The sequence below is a fragment of the Mesoplodon mirus genome (genome assembly GCF_964341445.2).
Source record: "Mesoplodon mirus genome assembly, chromosome: 18".
In the NCBI taxonomy this organism is placed as follows: domain Eukaryota; kingdom Metazoa; phylum Chordata; class Mammalia; order Artiodactyla; family Ziphiidae; genus Mesoplodon; species Mesoplodon mirus.
In genome coordinates this window covers 59,454,042-59,474,257 of record NC_138994.1, presented here as the reverse complement: position 1 = coordinate 59,474,257, position 20,216 = coordinate 59,454,042, and the positions used below count along the sequence as shown (strand labels likewise).

Sequence of the window (20,216 nt, the reverse complement as noted above, 5' to 3'; positions counted from 1 at the left end):
GATGGAGAGAAGTTATAGTACTTGGTAGGATACCTGAAAAACAGATATGGCCCACAGGACACTTTCTGCTAGTATGAATAAGCAAAATGAAACCACTGCCTAACACCCACAATGGAGATTAAATAAAGACACCTAACTTTAAAAAAATAAGGCAGCAAAGGCATTAGCTAAAGGCGGCCCCAAATCCTGGCTTGATGTGAACTTGAAGACCACTATGTCTCAACTTTTTCACCAATAGAATGGGAATGAAACCATTTGCAATATCTCTTCACAGAATGTAAAGGAAAATGAGTGAAAGAAGCCATCTGAACATATTCCCATATAACATATTTCTAAACAGTGGAAGTATCAAACCATGGGAAAATAACCTGGTAGGGAAAAAAACAGGATGTGTTTGCAGAGAAATGAAAAGAAGGGAAAGAAGGGTTTAATAAAAGGACAAAATTTTAAACAAAGTGTCTATTTTTTCTACTATCTGAAGTCCACAATTCCTTGAAGACTACGAAAGCACTGCTCTGCAAATATACAAGCCATTACTGAGTAAGAACTAAAGCAATCAAAGCTCAAGTGTTTGAAACAACATTCAGAGACCTAGAGGCAGCTGCAATGGACATAGACGGCCTCATTCTACGCTATGGATTCCATGATTAATACAGTGGTTTTTATTTTTAGGTTAGAATTTATATTCCACCTGTTTCTAAAAATACTTTGATGAGGCATATAAAATTAAATAATATAAAGTAGGGTAAAAAGATGAATTCTTCCCTACAATGTTCTACAATCAGAAAGAGAGTATATAGTACAAATCCTGTATCTGAAGGAGCAAAGCAGTCTCCCAAAGGGGACACCATACCTTGTCTTCATCATATAGAGATGTGTGACCTGCCTCAGGGAACGTGGGGCTTTGGGGTGGGGAATCACAGAAGCAGCCCATCACTTCATCGAAGATCCTGAAAAATACCAAAGAAACACCCACGATGAAAACCCAAGTGGCAGGAAACGAACATTGCCATTGCCAGCTCTGTCTAAAGGAATAATCGATCCTACCCTGCACTCAATTGTCAACAGTGGCTAGAGGTGACATGCAAACTTTCAAGTGGCAGAAATTAGGAGGATGGATTGTGTAACCTTTAATAAACCACATATATCTTTTCTTTTTAAAAAAGGATGATCCGAAGCTGTTTTGTTTTGTTTCTTTCGTGTAAGATATGAGCAGGGCTGGTGTCATCGTCGGTCTTAAGGTAACAGCAAGAGCCTGGGGCTAGAGCAGTGACAGACCGATGTAATCACCCCTCCCCCAGGGCAATGCATCAGTATACATCAAGAGATAGATGCTGAATGCATTTAATCAAAAGATGGATCGTCTCTGGTGGGGCTCGCTCTAGTGTTGTGTTTAATTTCTCCTGACATTTCACTCATCACAGAGCCGACAGTTCCTTGTGTTAGCTACTAAGGAAAAGATGGTTTTTGTTTGTTTCTTTTTTTCTGACCAGGCTTGTATAACAAGTAGAGGTTTGTAGAGTCTGCACAGAGGTGGAAAGGGAAGGACCTACACCTCTCCCAGAGCATATACCGCAAGGGCTACATCTCCTTAGCTGGCCCGTGGCTGATCAGGGGACCTCTATTCATTTGGCAGAAATCTGAGATGCCCAAGGCCCCCCTTGTATAGACACAGTTCCATGGTGCCTTACCTGACAAAATCTTCAAAAGTCCGAAAAGAGACCATTCCGCCCATCCGCTGACACGGTGGAGTGAATGAGTTGTCCAGCAGCACGTCGCTGACACTAGCTACATGAGTCATGCCATAGTGGTTGAGGTTGGAGGAGAAGGACATTCTAAATGGTAATTCAATCAAGTGCATTAGACAAGGAGAGTAGGAACAAGGACTGGGAGAGTCACAACAGGGAAAAGGAGCTGGGAGGAAACTGAAGTAGGGTCAGGTTGCAGAGCAGGTTTGGTTTTTTACCCACTATAGATAAGGCTGTCTTGCTAGATTCACATGAACCCTTCCACTGGAATTTCCCCTCACACGAACAATATTTTTTACCAACCCCCACCCCAGATTTCTCCACATAAAAATCTAAGGACTGTCAGGAATATCATGGTGGTTTTAATACCATGACATCATGACATGTCTAATGAGTGAATAGCACATAGGGGTTAAAAACCATCCTGCACCTTCCCCTTCCTGAAAACATGCCCTCTTTTCAAAGGATGTAAACAAGCCAAGTGAGTTGTAACTAGGCAACACTTAAGGCATTTTTCTCTAGGAATTGTAATAGATTAAGTATTCACAGATAGATATATGCATGTCCACAACAACTCTAAGTCATTTGGAATGGTTTAGTAAATCATTAGAAAAAACACAATTCATCAGAGAGAAACAAGTAACAATCTGTAAAAGGAACTTTACTGAGGTATCTATTTTTTCCTTGAATGGGCTGATGGGGAGTGCAGTTATGAGGATTATAGCTTCTCCCTTTTTTTTGAAAGAGAGACAGTTTTGCAAAATTTCCTTTTTTATATTTAAACACATTTCTATACCAAAGTAAACATATCTTCATTGAAAGCCCTTAATGAATCCCAGCAAGATACAAAAGGGCAGAGCATGGGTTTCAAAGTATGTGTAAGCATGACAAACAAGTGTAAATGGAGATGCTCAAAGAGAACTGATTTGTTCAATCTAAAAACATAATGAAATCTGGATATTCCTTGATGCACCTCAGCAGCATGTACTGATAAATACTACTGTAAAGTGTTTGTGATGCCCAGTCAATCAGGACAGCCTGTTAGGAAGGACCAAACTAAAGGATGCCTCCAGGACTTGCCGACATGTTACTGGCATACTGATCCGAAGCACGTTCAGAGCAAGGCAATGGCACTTGAACTTTGGGGAGCTGCTCAAAAATCTCCTTGAAGTGCCCTGCCTGCAGTGTTGCAGGGGGCAAGAGAGCCAGCAAGGTGGGCTAGAGATCTGGGTACATACCATATTCTATTGTGAACTGTAATTATAAAAGGCAATGGAATTCTTTACAGAATGGGAGTGCTGCTCACACAGACTGTTAAAGACTGACACTCCCGGTTTTTATTCCTTTGGTAAATGATGAATATGAAAAAGTACTTCAACTTTTGACAGTACCAGGGACTAGAAGGTAGAGTGGGAGAGGAAACCACTGATACCATGAATGAAACAGACAAACGAAACACACATCAAGCAAGTCTTACACATGGTGCTCACTAGAAACTGGGATTCAGAGCTGTATGAACACAGAAGTGCTATCATCCTTTTCTAGGATCACCAAATATATTTAGTAAAGGAGCAAGTTTGTGAGGCATTGTATCTTTTCTTCCTGCCTGGCATTAGACAGGAAAGAGAATCCAGATAACCCTTAAAGGGAACCCCCTCTGAAGACGCTAACAGTCTATGTTTGTGGCAAACATGGGGTTAAGAATCTTTTTCACTCAACTGAACCCATTGGAAATACCCACATTTCAGTTTCCCCCACTACTATGCTCTTGGACCAGGACAGCTAAAGGCAAGCAGGAGTGAAGCAAGCCCACTCTTCAAGAGCAGACAAGAGGACCAAACAAAACACTCCCTTTCCTCTCCCCATCCAAATTGGATGCCAAAAGCTATACACAGTTTTGATTACTTAATATTTAAAGGGAGAGGGACAAAATAAACATAAGCCTATAAATATTTCAACAAATAACTGATCATCTACAAAGACGTCAGCACCAACGTGTTACGGCTTTAAGCACTTTGTGGATTCCAGTCAGAATTGCTATCCTCTCAAACTTGCATTGTGTTGCCTTGCTTGGCTCAGGAGCAGAAGGAGCTCAAAATATTAAAATATCACTTGTGTTATACGGGTCTGGAAACGTTTCACAGGGCTACACACATCAAAACTTCAGATACACTTTTCCAATGTAATCTCATTACAGGTCTGAAATAAAACTTGACTTTCATAGCATCATAACACTTTATAGAAAAATAGCTAACAAACTGATAAAACATGAGATCAGCTATTTCTGCATGTGTGTTCCTCTAAAAGGAGAAGCAAATTAGAGAAACTATAAATTGAAAAACTGATGAACAATTTGCCAGGATAGGAGTAACCGTAAGGGTTTCTCCTCTGAAAGCCCCAAACAGAGAACTTAGCAAAATAAGATGCTTACAGCAAAGCTGAACATTGGGCAGAGGATTCCCCTATTGTACACAGCTAGACGGGAGCTGTTCCATACTGAGGTTTTTCAAGCATTGCTTTTTGAATGGCTGAAGAAAAGCTGAAGACATGTTTTCCAAACAGAAAAAATAATTTAGTATGTCCAAAGGGGAGCTCAGGACTCCCTAGCAGAAAGATAACATGTTAGCTTGTCAAGTGTAGTGTTATTTTTTCCCCTGATTTTCCTAAAAGGTGCTTTTAATTGGAGAAAAAACAAAAAACAAAAAAAACTAAATATACGGTACCTGTTTAGCGTGGGGATGTTCCCTCTGTAATTAAACAACCACAGTTAGTTATTGACAGGTTAGTGAAAGCCATAATAAAAGAATTGTCAGAGCAGATACAGACCAGTCGTGAGGAGCCCCAGTTTGGCAGCTCTGGCATTCGGCAGACATAATTAAGTGCTCATTACCCTTCAACCCCCTGGGTGCCTCCAAAGAGGCATGCCTCCTGACCTACCTCACCACAGCAGCTGTTGATGGAAAGGGTCAAAATGTATTTACCATGGAGTTTTTTTTTTATAGCTCTATTACAAAAAAATAATTCAGAGTAAGGATAAACCACAGGCTCCTGAAAATTAAAGCTGTATAATATGGTATATTATCTTAAGCTTCAACAAGAAATATAATTCTCGACAAAATTCTTAAGAGAATCTTCTTAACTTGTTCCTATTTTACTAAAAATGCAATAAGGAGGCTCAGAGAAGTTGATTCCACAGCCTCTCCCACCTTAATTGATTTTCCAGGATGTGTGATGAACCTACAAACTCTCCTCTAGAGAAAAGAAGCTGGGCATCTGGGTTCCCAGCTCCCTTTTCTAGTTCTCTTTAACCCTGCTCTTCCTCCTGTAGACTGGGCTGGGATGGGGGTAGGAGGTGGTGTAGGAAAGGAGTGTACTCTGTGCCACAGGAGCTTAAAGGAACTGAAAAGCGTGCAGGAATGTGATGATTAATGATTCTATGACTAGAGTGGTATAGACTGTTAAAAATGAATTAATTAATATTTTTAAGTGAAATGAATTTAGGGAAATAATGACTTTTAAAAATTGCTGTAAGCTTAAAATCTCTAGGCCTTCCATAAATAAAACCTTAACCTAAATCTGGCTAGCCCTAGAGTTGCCTGAGAAAGAATATTTCCAAATCGTGAAAGAAAGACGAGGATAAGAATGGAAAGTGAAAAGCAAGTCTCCTGCATTCTCTTTGGTCTTTGACACCAACGCTTCCCCCCCACCCCCTTTAATTTGACCTCAGTCATTTCCTCAACTGAAAAAAAAAAAAATCAAACCCTTATTTTCAATGTTAAAAGGGAAAAGTTATACTTACCACCCACAATTTAGGAGTCCTATAAGGGGGTTGATGGGTTGATTATCTTTCTAACACTCTTATCAGCGTTTAATCATTGTTGGGCTTTTCTGGCACACAGGGGACTTAATGGGCAGAACATAGTGGGTGGTGCTGATGGTACGTGGAAGGAGGAGAGTGGGAGGAAAATGATGCACTTCCCATGGCAGTGAAAGGAGCAGAACAGACTGAGCTGGCCATATAAATAAAGAGCTGTGACATATTGCTGTACACAAACTGTATACCTCGCGTGATTTGTGAGTAGCAATGCTCTTTGCATCAAACCTGTATCACAGAGCAAATTCATAAGGCGGCAAGAGCCACCTCCGAGTGCAAAAACCTGCACCTTTGCTGTTTGGAGTCTTTGAGCCTCTCACTCAGGGGAATGAGTTTCATTTTACAAGAGGTCCTTAGTTATAATGCACTTGGCCCTCATCAACAAACAAAAAGTACGCACAGGTTCTAGAGCAGAAGCAGAAAACTAACAGTAAATGCTAATGAAAATATAGGAAAGTCTTCCTTTTAAGATATAAAAAGGAGTCTAAAGACCTGCACAGTCTCTGAACTATAAGCCTCAGTTCAGAGAGAAGAACCCTACAACCAAAGCAATCTCAGGCTCCTTCCATCCAGGTTTCTCGAATTTAGAAACCAGTATAATCTCTCTCAACTGTTAACCAATATTTTACACTAATAAAATGGTCTCACTGCTTCTGTGACTACTCTAATCCCTTAGGGAGTCTTCACAGGATAAAGGCCAAGTTTTCAGCAGAAAAAGGCCTGAATTGAAAAGAACACTACCAAGAAAAAGCCAGCCCTTCTCCATCAGCAATCCTCAAGCTCTCACGGGAAGCCCCCTGCTGCTTTGTTATAGGAATTATGCACCATCTACACAGTATGGGATAAGAACAAAACTCCCAACATCTCCAGTTTTTAAAGGACTGGCCTCAAATCAATCACATAAGAGGTAAGTTTAGAGTCAGCTTATCCCCTTTGGTATCAATAGAATATGATTCTGTGGGTCTGTCAGGGAGGCGAGCAGAGAAGGAAGGTTAAACTCTCTACCACCAGGTAAATACTTAGCCATGTCCATAACAATCATCTGTATATTTTGTAACTCTACACAGGGGCTATTTGATCAATTTAAGAAAATGACCGATGTGGCATACTGCACACTATTGTGATACAGTAGAAAGCTAGCTCAGTGGTCTGCACAAAAATAACCAACTAACGTAGAGATTGTATGAGTCAAATATCCCACTTATATAGCTAAAAATAAAATAAAATCTGCCACATTTCACTGCATACTCATCACGCAAAAATAATCACATTTCTCAATCTCTGATAAGGCAATCAATTGCATTTTCAAATACAAAAAAGGAGTATAAATTCACTTGTAAGACACCTGTTTAGGCTCTTCAGAGCACTTACGATGATGAATCTTCATTCACAGTGTTGTGAAAAATATTAGAATCATTTTCCTTCCAGTAGATTAGCTTCATTTGACAGATGGGATAACCGAGAAACCAAAGGGGAAGCTTTCCAAGGACACTGCTAAATATGGTGTCAAAAACCAGAATCTAGACCTGGCATTTTCTCATCTCAGCTCCTGAGGCTAGCATTCCACATCAATATAGACTAAATTTAAAAAAGGACAAGAGAAATCCTTTGAATTCTGAGGTGCTCGGCATTAAGTCACCTCTGATTTTACTGACTGCCTCCCCAGAATGGCTGGAGAGCCTGCTTCAATACGAAAGCAAAGTCAGAGTTGCTGCCTGCTGGCTGAACCCTTTTTATTTAAGGAACACCAACTTCTCTGGCAGTCACAAGTTCTCTGACCCTTTTACCATCCCTTCCAGCTGAATTTCATTTTGCTTGATTCTAGCTGGCCCTACATAAATCTTTTATCATATAAAAATGCTCCTGATTCTTTTGCCTTCTAACTGGAAGGGAAAAAAAAAGACCCTATATGAAAATGATGGGGATGCATGCAAACAAGCAGTGGTTACATCAAGCTGTAACTGAGAGCCAGGATAGGGCAAATCTTTTGAAATCAGGCAGCAAAGCAGAATCAGAAGAGGTCGGCTGAATAACCTATTAGCAGTCACTAACAGCAGTACCATAGGAGAAACAGCAATTTGACTGGCTGTGACCAGTGGTGGTCTCCTTGTGTGACTATGCTTCTGCAGGAGAATCCAGATCAAGAGCTGTAAAACACATCTGAACCGTGTGTTTCTATTGGCATCTCCCCCACCACCTCCTTGCAGCTCAGATGCCCGGACTCCACTGCAGAGCTTTCGTTTACAATAAAATGATCGTTGCTTCATTCACTGGCAGCCCCTTTAAAGCCCCTTCTTGGCTCTGCTGGAAGATTTTGCTCTTTCTGAAACAAGTATGCCAACAGAGCTACAACATATTACTATTGCCTGCTATATAATTAGCTACAAACCCACAGCACAAAACTACAGGGATTTACAGGTGCCCTAGATTCTGCTTTTCCTTCCCCCTGGAATCAGCTAGTCTTCCTTGACAAGAAGGGACCTTGGGCTACCCTAATGATATATTGAGAGTTTTAAACTTGACTCTCCAATCTTCCAAGGCTAGAGTGCCAAAATAACACAGTGGAGACCAGAAGCTGAGCCATGGATACAGGAAAGCACTTACACCTGCTGAGAATCTTCTCTTATGCCAGATGCTTGCATCTTATCAGCAGACTACCCTGCATGAAGGAAGCAACAAGCACTGTAGAGTTTTATTTATTTATAGCTCATTCTGGCCTGCTAACTACAACCAAGTGCTCCCACTGCTAAAAAATGCTGCAAGTTGGATGACTTTTGAGTGTCTCCCTACGAGCCAAAGAAGGGTCTAATCTCTGGGTGTCAAAGATGATCAGAATCCTCAAGAATGGCAATGGGCTGCCGATTAGCCCCATAGAAGGCTTCTGATTTCTAAACTTCCTCACAACCTTCTTCATGAAAAGAAGGTCCAGAGACCACCCACCAACAGCTAAACTCTGAAGGTGCCAAGCAGCTAAAACTCAGTCATGGCCAAAACATGTGGTATCAGGGGAGAACACAGCCGACCTCTTCTGGATGCGAGACAGGAGAAGAGGAAAATGCTTGAATTAAAACATTATAACATACAAGGCCAAATTCACATGGAGCAAACAGCAGAGAAAGTGCAGTGCAACTCAAATTAACTAAAGTATGGATTTCCATGTAAGAAATAGGTGGAAATAAACACCAATAAGTCTTCACCCATCATGTATGTACAGAAATATACAACAAAATGGACTTCCATCTTCTGCATCAATTGTGGTGCTTCTTATTTGCATCACAGATTAAAAGTTTAAAAAAATGAACTATGTTCACTAATATGTATTACTTATGAAAATCATTTGGAGTTTTAAATTTCATACTCCCAGACTGTCATAATATGCACAGCCATATGCATAGCCACAGAGTTTATGGGATAATATACTTTACATATGTTTGTATAAATATTTTAGAAGATCAAATACATAGGCTGACTAAAGAACTTATTTGTTTCCAGATTATTCTGAGTTACTTAATATGTCCAAAGCTAAGTAAAATTGTGAATGTCAAATGATTTGATGAATCATCAAAAATACATTCAGGAAGAGGCTTTAGTGTAACAAGCTTTTCCATCACCAGCACCACAGAGTGCTAAAACTAGGGTTTCAGAATGAGAAAAAACACACACACACCACCTCTGGCTCTAAACCCTGAGCCTCGCTGGAAGAAGACAGAGAAAAAGGAATGCTGAATGATAACAGTCTGAGCTCCAGGATTAATCCATGTAAAATACTGGTTGAACTCACTAAAGAGCTGGCCTGATGGAATCTTAGACAAAAGAATTAAGTCCTAAAAGTCTGAATAATAATAAAATGTTCTCTTAGTGCAGACCAGCTATCCTGACTACTCCTGCACCAAGAAAAAGACTGAAGAAACTCCCTCATTTCTCCTCTAAGGACAATTGCTAACTGGCTACAAATCACCTTTAAAAAATGACAGCAAAAATCCCCTCCCCTCAAAAAAATTCACATACAATAGGACATAGTCCTTATACGCTAAGAAGATAAAGAAGGAAAAAAAATCCACACATTTCCCATATATATAGGTGTTCCATATATAAATATATAGGTTTCCTACTATGCTTAAGTCAAGTGCAGCTGTTGTTCAAGTGAAAGGAATTTAAGAAGAAAAGGGTATATCTAGGCCAGGAGCTTCCTTTAGTAAAGCTCTAATATCTGGATCCTCTGGTGCATAAGACCTGAGGATGCCGAATAAGTTGCAACTACAGTTCCTATAAAAAATTTGAAAGTCTTACACAGAAGATCAGGAAGTAGATAACATACCTTGGCTGAAGCCTGCCTAGCAAGAAGGATAATGAGAAAGTCACAGAGGTAAGAAATTGTTTAGTCATCTGCTGCCCTTTTTTTTTTTTTAAATATTGTGAGGAGTATTAGAAAAAAACAGTCAAATTATACTGAAACACAAAGTAACTAAATGTCAAAAGTTTCAGTCCACAAGATGAATAAGCACCATAGATCTGCCGTACAACGTTGTACCTAAAATCAACAATAATATATTGTATACTTAAAAATTTAAGAGGGTAGATCTCATGTTAAATGTTCTTTCCACAATAAAATTTTTAAAAAAATTTTAAGTATAAGAAAATGTCAAGCAATACAAAGTCCCACAATGAATCTAAACAAAAAGGTACCAAACATGTTGGCCATGTGCTAATTGCCCAAATGCGCTAAAAAGGGGGTTTCTTCTCCCTTCTTAGGCTGCTCCATTTATTAGCAATGGCAGCTGCTTGTGTTTTGCCTGCTTCTCTAAAAATCAAAACGTGCAAATGGGACATGGTCTTCAATCCAAGTGGCATCTAAGGCATTTTCCTGAAAAAATACTCTGCTGTTGTCAGTTTGCAGACAAAGAGCCATGTTTCATCCCCACCCACGGGGGCTAAATCACTAGTCGAAAACAAACCACAGGAATAGAATTCCACCAGATGACCCCATACACAACAAGAGACTGTAGTCTTGCTTTGATAATACAGCTTAGAAAGATACTCCCAAGGACTTGCTGGACAAGTTTAGTCTACTTCAAATGAATGTCTGGGGACTTCCCTGGTGGTCCAGTGGTTAAGAATCCGCCTTCCGAATGGACTTGAGGACACGGGGAGGGGGAAGGGTAAGCTGGGACGAAGTGAGAGAGTGGCATGGACTTATAAATACTACCAAATGTAAAACAGATAGCTAGTGGGAAGCAGCTGCATAGTACAGGGAGATCAGCTCGGTGCTCTGTGACCACCTAGAGGGGTGGGATAAGGAGGGTGGGAGGGAGATGCAAGAGGGAGGAGACATGGGGATATATGTATATGTATAGCTGATTCACTGTTATACAGCAGACTAACACACCACTGTAAAGCAATTATACTCCAATAAAGATGTTAAAACAAAAAGAATAAATGTAGAAAAATAAAAAAAAAAAGGATCCGCCTTCCAATGCAGGGGACACAGGTTTGATCCCTGGTCGGGGAGCTAAAATCCCACATGCTGCAGGACAACTAAACCCGCGCGCTCTGGAGCCCACGCGCCACAACTAGAGAGAAGCCCATGAGCAGCAACGAAGAGACTGCATGCTGCAACTAAGACCTGACGCAGCCAAATAAATAAATAAATAAACATTTAAAAAAAAAAAAAAAGAATGTCTGGCTAGAAATGGGAAGACCAACTACCAGGAAAGAAAATGCAAAAACTGGTTAAAGAATGTATGTGTTTTCTCCCCCAAGAATTTTTGGTTTGTTAACCCCAAATATAATATTGGGGAAATATAAAATTCTGCTTAGCATGAGATATGTAAAATATGTATATTCATATGCCTGTTCTCTGTTCTCACTGAGCAATTTTTAAAGCATGTGTAAAATACTGTAGTATATCTACAGTATCAGAAGTGGATGATTGCTGTAACTACCAAGAATAAGCAACATAAGAATAAAAGTTTGTAAAAAGAAAAAAAAAATCTCTCCTAGGGATACTACCATTAACATAAACAAAGAGGACTCAGTGTGATTGTCCTAATTAATTCTTGGTCTACAGTTGAGCTGTCCATGTGGCTAGGAAGTGCTGGAAATATGGCTAGCCTGCATTGAAACATGCTGGAAGTAGAGAATACACTCTAAATTTCAAAGACTTTGTAAAAAGAATGGAAAATATCTGATTAATAACTTTTTATTACATATTAAAATGGTATTTTGAGGGACTTCCCTGGCAGTCCAGTGGTTAGGACTCCATGCTTCCAGTGCAGGGGGTGGGAGTTCGACCCCTGGTTGGGGAACTAAGATCCCACCTGCCATGCAGCACAGCCAAAAAGAAAAAAAAAGGTATTTTGGATACAGTGGGTTAAATAAAATGTTATTAAAAGTAATTCTGTCTGTTTCTTATTAAATATGGTCATTAGAATATTTTAAATTACATATGTGGCTTGCATTATATTTCTATTGGACAGTGCTGGTCTAGTAGTAGTGATTCTCAATTGTAGATGGTCAACAGAATTATCAGAGAAGCTTTTTCAAAAAGTGGTCCCCTGGGGCTTCCCTGGTGGCACAGTGGTTGAGAGTCCACCTGCCGATGCAGGGGACACGGGTTCGTGCCCCGGTCCGGGAAGATCCCACATGCCGCGGAGCGGTTGGGCCCATGAGCCATGGCCGCTGAGACTGTGCATCTGGAGCCTGTGCTCCACAACGGGAGAGGCCACAACAGTGAGAGGCCCGCGTACCGCAAAAAAAAAAAAAAAAAAAAAAAAAGTGGTCCCCTGGACTCTGGTTCAAAATTAATCAGAATCTTAAGAGCCAGGAACCCATATGGGTATTTTTAAAATACTTTGCAGATAATTCTGAGAATCACTGATCTAGAGGTTAGTGGACATAACTGTGTCCTTGAGCCTTACAGGAACTGAGAGTGGAATAAACACTGGTAGACAGTCTCCTGTAATTTATTTCTGTAGAATTAGAAACAATAATGCTTATGGCCTGCTTGTTCAAAACAGTAAGAACAGAAAAGAACAAAAGTACTGAGGTTAGAAAAAAAGTTGGAACTTGACTCAAAACTAGCTAAAACTAAGATACCCTAGAATTCTTCTGTAAGGGTTGCAGGCCTATGATATAATAAAGAATTTGGCTTTTGTCCCTGGTTCCTGGGAGAGAGACTCTAAATCCTTGGAATTTCTCAAGTAATAGAAGTGCCTTCATTATTCATGAGCCCCTTGGATCACACCTGAGTTTATGTGAAGAGATAACTCAGGATAGGGGCTACTCACTAGGAAGACCAACCATGTGATTAGAGGGTCAGCTGGACCTCTGGGGAGGGAAGACAAGCTGGAGAGTGAGTTTAATCACATGGCCAATGAGTCAATCAATCGTGACATTGTAATGAAACCCTGATAGAAACTCTGGACACTGAAGCTCAATGGAACTTCTTGGTTGGTGAACACATTGATATGCCGGGAGGATGAGGTACCCTGATTCCACAGTGAAAGAACTCTGTGTTCAGGACCCACCCCCCCAGACCTTACTCTATGTATCTCTTGTCTGGTCCTGATCAGTATCTTTTATTTAAAAAACTGTGATCGTAAGTATAGTGTTTTGCTGAGTTCTGTTAAGTTGTTCTAGTGAATTATTGAACCTGAAGGGGTCATGGGAACCCCCAAATTTGTAGCCAGTTGGTCAGAAGTGTGGGTGGCCTGGGAACCCAACTTGTGGCCACATCTGAAGTAGAGGTAGTTTTGTGAAGAACTGAGCCCTTAACTAGTGGCATCTGATCTAACGCCAGGTGGTAAGTGTCGGAATTGAATTGCAGTACACCAACTGGTGTCAGGATAAGGTCATAACTCCAAATTATAACAAAAACATTTATAAGAAAATATAAAATCTTACAAAACTAAATTCAAGTTGCAAATCTATAATAACTGAATAAGCCATGCTCTAAAATTAAATACAGCATTCTGTAATTAAATCTGATAATACATCTTCTATTCCTAAACTAACAAAAGGATTTTAGACCTAAAAAGCATTAAAGCAATTTTAATGGTTTTCTGGTTTCCACAAAGATTATTTTCTCTTTCCTCCTTTATTTTCCCTATCTTCATCTTTACATCTACATCAATAATAATAATACTCCAGCAGTTTATAATTCTGTATACACAGAACCAAGGAAGACTTTAGAAAGATGACAGGATTACTGTTCTGTTCAGGTCTGGTCTTTATCCAGAGGAATGTGTACACCTCAGTTGTTGGGAGGGACACGTATACAAGTTTTGAAACCATATCAGCAATAACCAAGGTTCACACCCTTGAGATGGAAAGGTGAATAAGATTTCTTAACAAACAGTTAAGAAGCATGTCTCTCATTTTCCAATCGACTTTCCCTCACCAAACTGGACACAGATCCTCAAATTTAAAAGTAGGACAGGGAGAGCAATTCAGAAAGGCAAGGGGAGCAATGAGGGAAGGAAGGAAATCACAAGCAGCTCTGTGGCCTGACTACAAATCATTGCCCAAAGGAATGGGGTAGTAGAAAGCAGGAAGAAAAGGAGAATGTTCCGAGAATTACAAAGAGCATTAAGTTCAGCATGTAGTTCCCTACAATTATTCAAGGACCGCAGGAAAAGAAAGAAGCCTGAGCACCGAGCCCACGTGTGCCATGAGTACCTCCTCGCTGCTCGCTGAAGGACAGCCATTCGTTTCTAGAAAACGAGATTCTGAAATCCGTGGAGGCAAAAATGTACCGAGAGATGCTTGCTAAATCAAGGATATATGCTTTTCTCTGCCAGCCATAAGGTATTTTCGAGGTAGAGAAGTGAAAGGACCTTCTCAGACAAAGAAGACAAGTACTTTTTCTGAAGATGCTACTGCACATCTGCTGACCTCTCCTGGATCAACAGTGGCATCCAGTGGCTGCAAATCTCAGCACACACTTCTTTGTCTCTAGGAAGAGTTTCTATTGCTTTGGGTGAAATGGCAATTTGGAACAAAACCATTTCTGTTGTCTATAACTAAGGATCCCCAAAGACATAGTACTTTGAAATAAAAAGTGAAGAACCAAAGGCCATAAAGCAGAAATGGAGGGGGCAGCTTAAGACTGGCTGTGGTTATTTGTATTTCCTGTGGTATTACTGAAAAGAATGAAAATACGGGAGGAGATGAACATATGTGTGGGTGAAATTCCTAAGTTTTCACTGCCTCAGAATACTTTAAAAATAAATGAGATTACAAGACAGTATTTTTGTCTTAAAACCAAAGCAATACTTTGGTATTATTGTTGGAACTGGAAACAAATTTACATATGTACGTTTGTATTTTTTTAAAGGGCTTAGGAAGGGAAAATTAGTGGAATTAACATGGCTTAATTAATTTACTTGAATTTACGTTTGCTTTCTGAAGTGTGATTTTTAAAAACTGAGTTTCAACTGCTAACTTCATGTGTCTGTTTTTAGGGAGATAATGAAATTGACTCAGGTATAACCTTAACCTACAGCAAACATATAGAAAAGAAAAGCACTCCACCCAAAATATGCTTATATTCCATTGATTTAAACTGCTAAAAAAAAGTGATTTTCTGGCAAAATTCCAGCAAGTAAAATGCCAGTAAATTCTTTCCAACTTAAAAAAGAAAGAACTATGCCTCCTCAGTGACAGCATACAAGTATCAGTAAAAATGAATGGAGGGACTTCCCTGGTGGCACAGTGGTTAAGAATCCGCCTGCCAGTGCAGGGGACACAGGTTCAATCCCTAGTCTGGGAAGATCCCACATGCTGCAGAGCAACTAAGCCCGTGCGCCACAACTACTGAGCCTGTGTGCCACAACTACTGAAGCCCATGCACCTAGAGCCCATGCTCCAGAGCAAGAGAAGCCACTGCAATGAGAAGCCCGCGCACCGCAATGAAGACCCAACACAGCCATAAATAAATCAATTTCTAAAAAAAGAAAATGAATGGAGTAATCCTAAACTTCTCTTAATTAGACCATACTTTATCTCTCCAGATCAAAGATCAAAAAAATTAAAAAAGAAATGGATACCAAGAGGCTCTTCTTCTCATGGTTTAAACATGTTCATTTTCTGCTCTACATTTCTAGCTTAAAAAACCATACAGAATGGTCACACACATTACCCACCCCCACCCTCCCTTTAACTCTCCTGATAGAGCTCTGGTTGGCTCAGGTGCACACACCAGCTCAAACTCACCTGTTTGGATGAGATGTGGGCAGCATGAACTGGAATTCCACCACGCAGGTGTTGTCCTTAAGCTGGCGGTGTTGTACACTGTTAAGTTCATAGGCAATATAAGCCCTTCGAACATACACCTGGTTAAAAAGTAATCCTCAGTGAATACACTTCAAAAACAGAAACTAAGAGATGGTTAGCCCAGGAAAAAGACAGTCTTGAAAAGAGGTGTCTGATGCAGAAGAAGGTGGTCTGTGGTGACAAGTCCCAAAGCCCTGTACATACATACCTTGCTTTAATTAATAAAGCTGGAGTCTTAAAACTATACCCATGACTATAAATGGAAACAAAGCTAGCCTTCCTCTGCTGGACACCTCTAGGTGTGCTATAAACCCTTCACACTGACCTAAACTTGAGAGAAGGTGTGATCAGTTAGCACAAGAGTATATAGAACCATGACTATTAATTCATTACACATGACGATTTCAACAGCAAATAAAAGCAAACAGGGAGAGGGACGTCCCTGGTGGCGCAGTGGTTAAGAATCCGCCTGCCAATGCAGGACACATGGGTTCAAGCCCTGGTCCAGGAAGATCCCACATGCCGCGGAGCAACTAGCCCGTGCGCCACAACTACTGAGCCTGCGCTCTAGAGCCCACGAGCCACAACTACTGAAGCCTGTGCTCTGCAACAAGAGAAGCCACTACAATAAGAAGCCGGCGCACGACAGCGAAGAGTAGCCCCACTCAATGCCCGCACACAGCAACAAAGACCCAACACAGCCATAAATTAATTAATTAATTAATTAATTAAAAATAAAAGCAAACAGGGAGAAAAATGAGAGGTACTGATTCTGGGCCACCTGAGGAGTGAAGATAGAAGACAGAAACAATTGAAGTACAGTCTAACTCTTTCACTATCTTGTATCTTTGTTTTGTTTTCCCACTGGCCCAAACTGATTTTACAGTGTTTATATCCCCCAAACCCTAGGCAAAATCAGGAAGGCGTAAGTTGACATGCAATATCCCAAATACACTAACTTGACTCAAAGAAACAGCAACAGGCTACGTCTCAGGAAAACCCGTCAGTCCAACCTCATGTACTTCACAGCTAATTTGCCATGCACATAAAATGAGACACATCAGCATGTGAGGTACGTCAGGAGACTTTGCATTAAATGGCATAAAAGCACTGTAGAACACTTAGATATTTTCAAATTTGATATTTACTGAGCAGCATACATTACAGTCAGTCTCCCCACAGAATACAAATAAAAAGTAACCCAAAAGAGCTCGCAAAGGACTGTAGTGGTATCATATCACATAAAATCATTGAAGACACTCCTTTTCCTCATCTTCAAAAAAAACATCTACTTGGCAACTTTACAGCAGTATTTGGGGCCTGCAATTTTTGTGCTTAATGAGGTAGTGTACTGTAGTGGAAACAGAAAAGTCATGAGTCAGATTGACCTGGGTTCAAATGCAAACTCTTCCACTTACCATCCATGTGAATTTGGGCAAGTCACTTAACCTCTCAGAGGCTCACTTTCTTCTACTTTATGAAGTAATTATAGGATTAAATGAGAAAAATAAAGCACCTAAAACCCAGTTCATTAAATGTTATTACTTTCCTTCTCATGCCAAAATAGTTCATAAGAACTGCTTGACAATTCAGAATATAACTAAAATCCATTTTATTTGGCCCAAATCACAAAATGGTACTGTTCTGATCAGCCACATATTTTTTCACTTATTGTGTTAACAAGAAATCCTAATCATTATGAAATGGAAGAATTCAAATACCTGGTAAGTAGAATTGAAAAATGCTAGCAGCTATTTTCCTGTGAGTGGAGCCCAGAAACTGGTGATTAGTTGAGTTGACACACTTGAGTAAAAGCAAGACCATTTGTTTCAGAGGAAAAGAGGAAGGTTCTCTACTCTTGAGAACCAACGTTAAGGCCAAAGAAAAAGGACTGATAACAATAGCCAAATGGACAAAAGGAGTCGGCCAGAAACTGAGAAAAAGGTCATGTCACGTTACTATGAGAACCTACCTCCAGAGCTGCCATCCTCACGACCTGGTTGCTGTGATAGAAGAAGTTTGGTAGAACATCGAAAATTGATGTTTCGGACAAGATGAGTTTCTGGAAGGTACAAAGACAAGCTTAAACCATTACATCCATAAGAGAACAATTCCAATGGACAATATTTAGTGAAACTTAAGAATTTTGTCTATGAAGGTCATGTATGATCTTACCTTCTCTCTGCCTCAGCTTCCTCAGCTACAAAATGGGGAAAATAAGAATACCTATCCTCACAGGGCTGTTGAAGAGTTAATATACGTAAAATTCTTAGACTAATGCATTAACGGTGCCTTAATTATATGCTAATATAAGTGTTTATGGCTATTATTATCCTTTCTGACACATATCTGTACTTAACTTTTAATATATTGTCTCACTACTCCACTATGGTAAGCCATAGATTTTTGAACCCTCTATTTCAACTATGAACCAAACAAGCAAAAACATCCTTCCCCCCTCTTTAGTTTCCCCAGAACGAAATCTGATAGAAACCCTGAAGATTCCCTTGGCTAGGTATAATAATATTATCATTATTTCCAAGTAGAAAAATAGAAAGTCATTCCTGACAAAATGGTTTTGTTTTAAAAATAATAGTCAAGGTTCTTTGAATTAGCAGTAAAATTAGCCAATATTCTTTTATAAAATTGGCTCTGTATGAAGCTTAATAGTAAGCATTAAAATAAAATTAAATGATTATTTAAGTAGCTTTGCCTGTAGAAGACCAACTACCTATTTATACATCTGATTCAAATATCGGAAATCAACCAGTGCTACCACTTCATTCTGTCCTAGAATACCTTCTAGATAAAAGCACAAGAGGTGAAGACTTCATTAGGACACTTCTATCAAGGCAGGCCTATTCAATTTTTAAGCTAAGCCACAATTCTAACAGCATTTTATGCAGAAAAAACACATAAGTATAAATCATTTTAGAAATTCAAGGTATGAAACTTCACTACACAGAAAATCAAAATTGACTGACTGATTACTTAAACTATGCTTGGGAGTAAAGGGGACAAGAGTGCAGAGTGGCAGAAAAGGGCTATAATGTATACCTGCAGGTTCTCAATGCAAAACTGATGTCCGTACATGTCAATAGCTGATAGGAAGATAGACTCTACTTGGTTATGGCGAAGCTCATATGATGGCAAATGGGAGGCAATGAGAACCTAGAGTGAGAGCAAAATAAGAGGCGTAAGTTCCTGAGGGAGTGATTATTCTAGGCTCCTATTAGGCAGCTCTGATACAAAAGCAATAAATATAAATCTGTAAGTGCAGGCATCAAAGATAAAACAGAGACCAAGTAAAACAACTTCTGGGTCCTGTAACATAAAGCCAAGGCCACCAAATACTGCATCTCAGTTGACTCTCACCATGATTTGCTTGTGAGCGATTTCCCGTGGGGGCAGAGGGAGGGGGAGGGAGAAAAAACAGCTTCAATCAAGTTCCATCAGTGCATGTGATTTACCATTGCAGAGCTGCTAGTCCTGGGGACGGCATGACTAGCTGTTAATGGGGAATCAGGTCTGGCAGGGAACAGCTGTGGGGAAGGGAGGTGTAGCAGAGCTAGCCTTTTGCAACTCTGAAGGCGAAAGACTAGGAAAAGCTGCTCTGACAACCCCAGGTACTCAGTCCCAAGGAGGAGGGTGTCAGGATGTAACACCAATGCATGTGACGGGCAGAGAGAGTGAAAGCAGTGTCACAAACAAACAGGGACACGGTAGGACCTGAATACCCTCAGCAGGTCACTGAGAGGTTCAATAACTTGGAGTAATTCAGTGACATGGATACAATTGTAGAGAAAGCAGAAGGTCACTGAACAGCTTCAAATGCTGCTTCCTTGTCGATGCCCATGCGCTGGAACACAAAGGGAGTGCCAACTCCTGGCTTCCCCGCTGAAACCTTTTGGAATGGAAATGAAGACTACAGGGTGAAACTCGGCTGCTCTGGGGTTGTGCTGATTGCTAGCACCTAAGATTCATTTCATTATCTTCTTGCTTTCCACACTTGATTTTTTCCTATACACTTAAAAGTTTTCACCGGCTTCTAAGCTCCCTTTGGAAAGTAAGAAATATTAAACCTATTGCTTTCCCTCAGTCTCCTTTCCTCCACGTGACCCTAGTTTACTAGGAAGGGTAGGGAATAATAACAGGATTTTATAATGGGGAGAGGGCTTCTTTTTTTTAATTAATTTTTATTGGAGTATAGTTGCTTTACAATGTTGTGTTAGCTTCTAGAGGGCTCCTGTTTTAAAGAAACTTAACGTTAATCTTTTCCTTTCTCTTTAAAAAACATATACCACGTGAGAATGTTTGTTCTG

At 40.1% G+C, this 20,216-nt stretch overlaps 1 protein-coding gene across 1 annotated transcript in view; it reads right to left on the bottom strand.

The window, feature by feature from the left end:
- Window positions 1-20,216, bottom strand: part of ACACA (acetyl-CoA carboxylase alpha) — a 229,624-nt gene that overhangs the window by 107,850 nt on the left and 101,558 nt on the right. Inside the window, 6 exon segments of the mRNA XM_082604563.1 lie at window positions 854-950; window positions 1,692-1,835; window positions 4,472-4,495; window positions 15,835-15,953; window positions 17,867-17,956; window positions 18,952-19,065. Of these exon segments, the coding sequence (XP_082460689.1) occupies window positions 854-950; window positions 1,692-1,835; window positions 4,472-4,495; window positions 15,835-15,953; window positions 17,867-17,956; window positions 18,952-19,065 (588 nt within the window).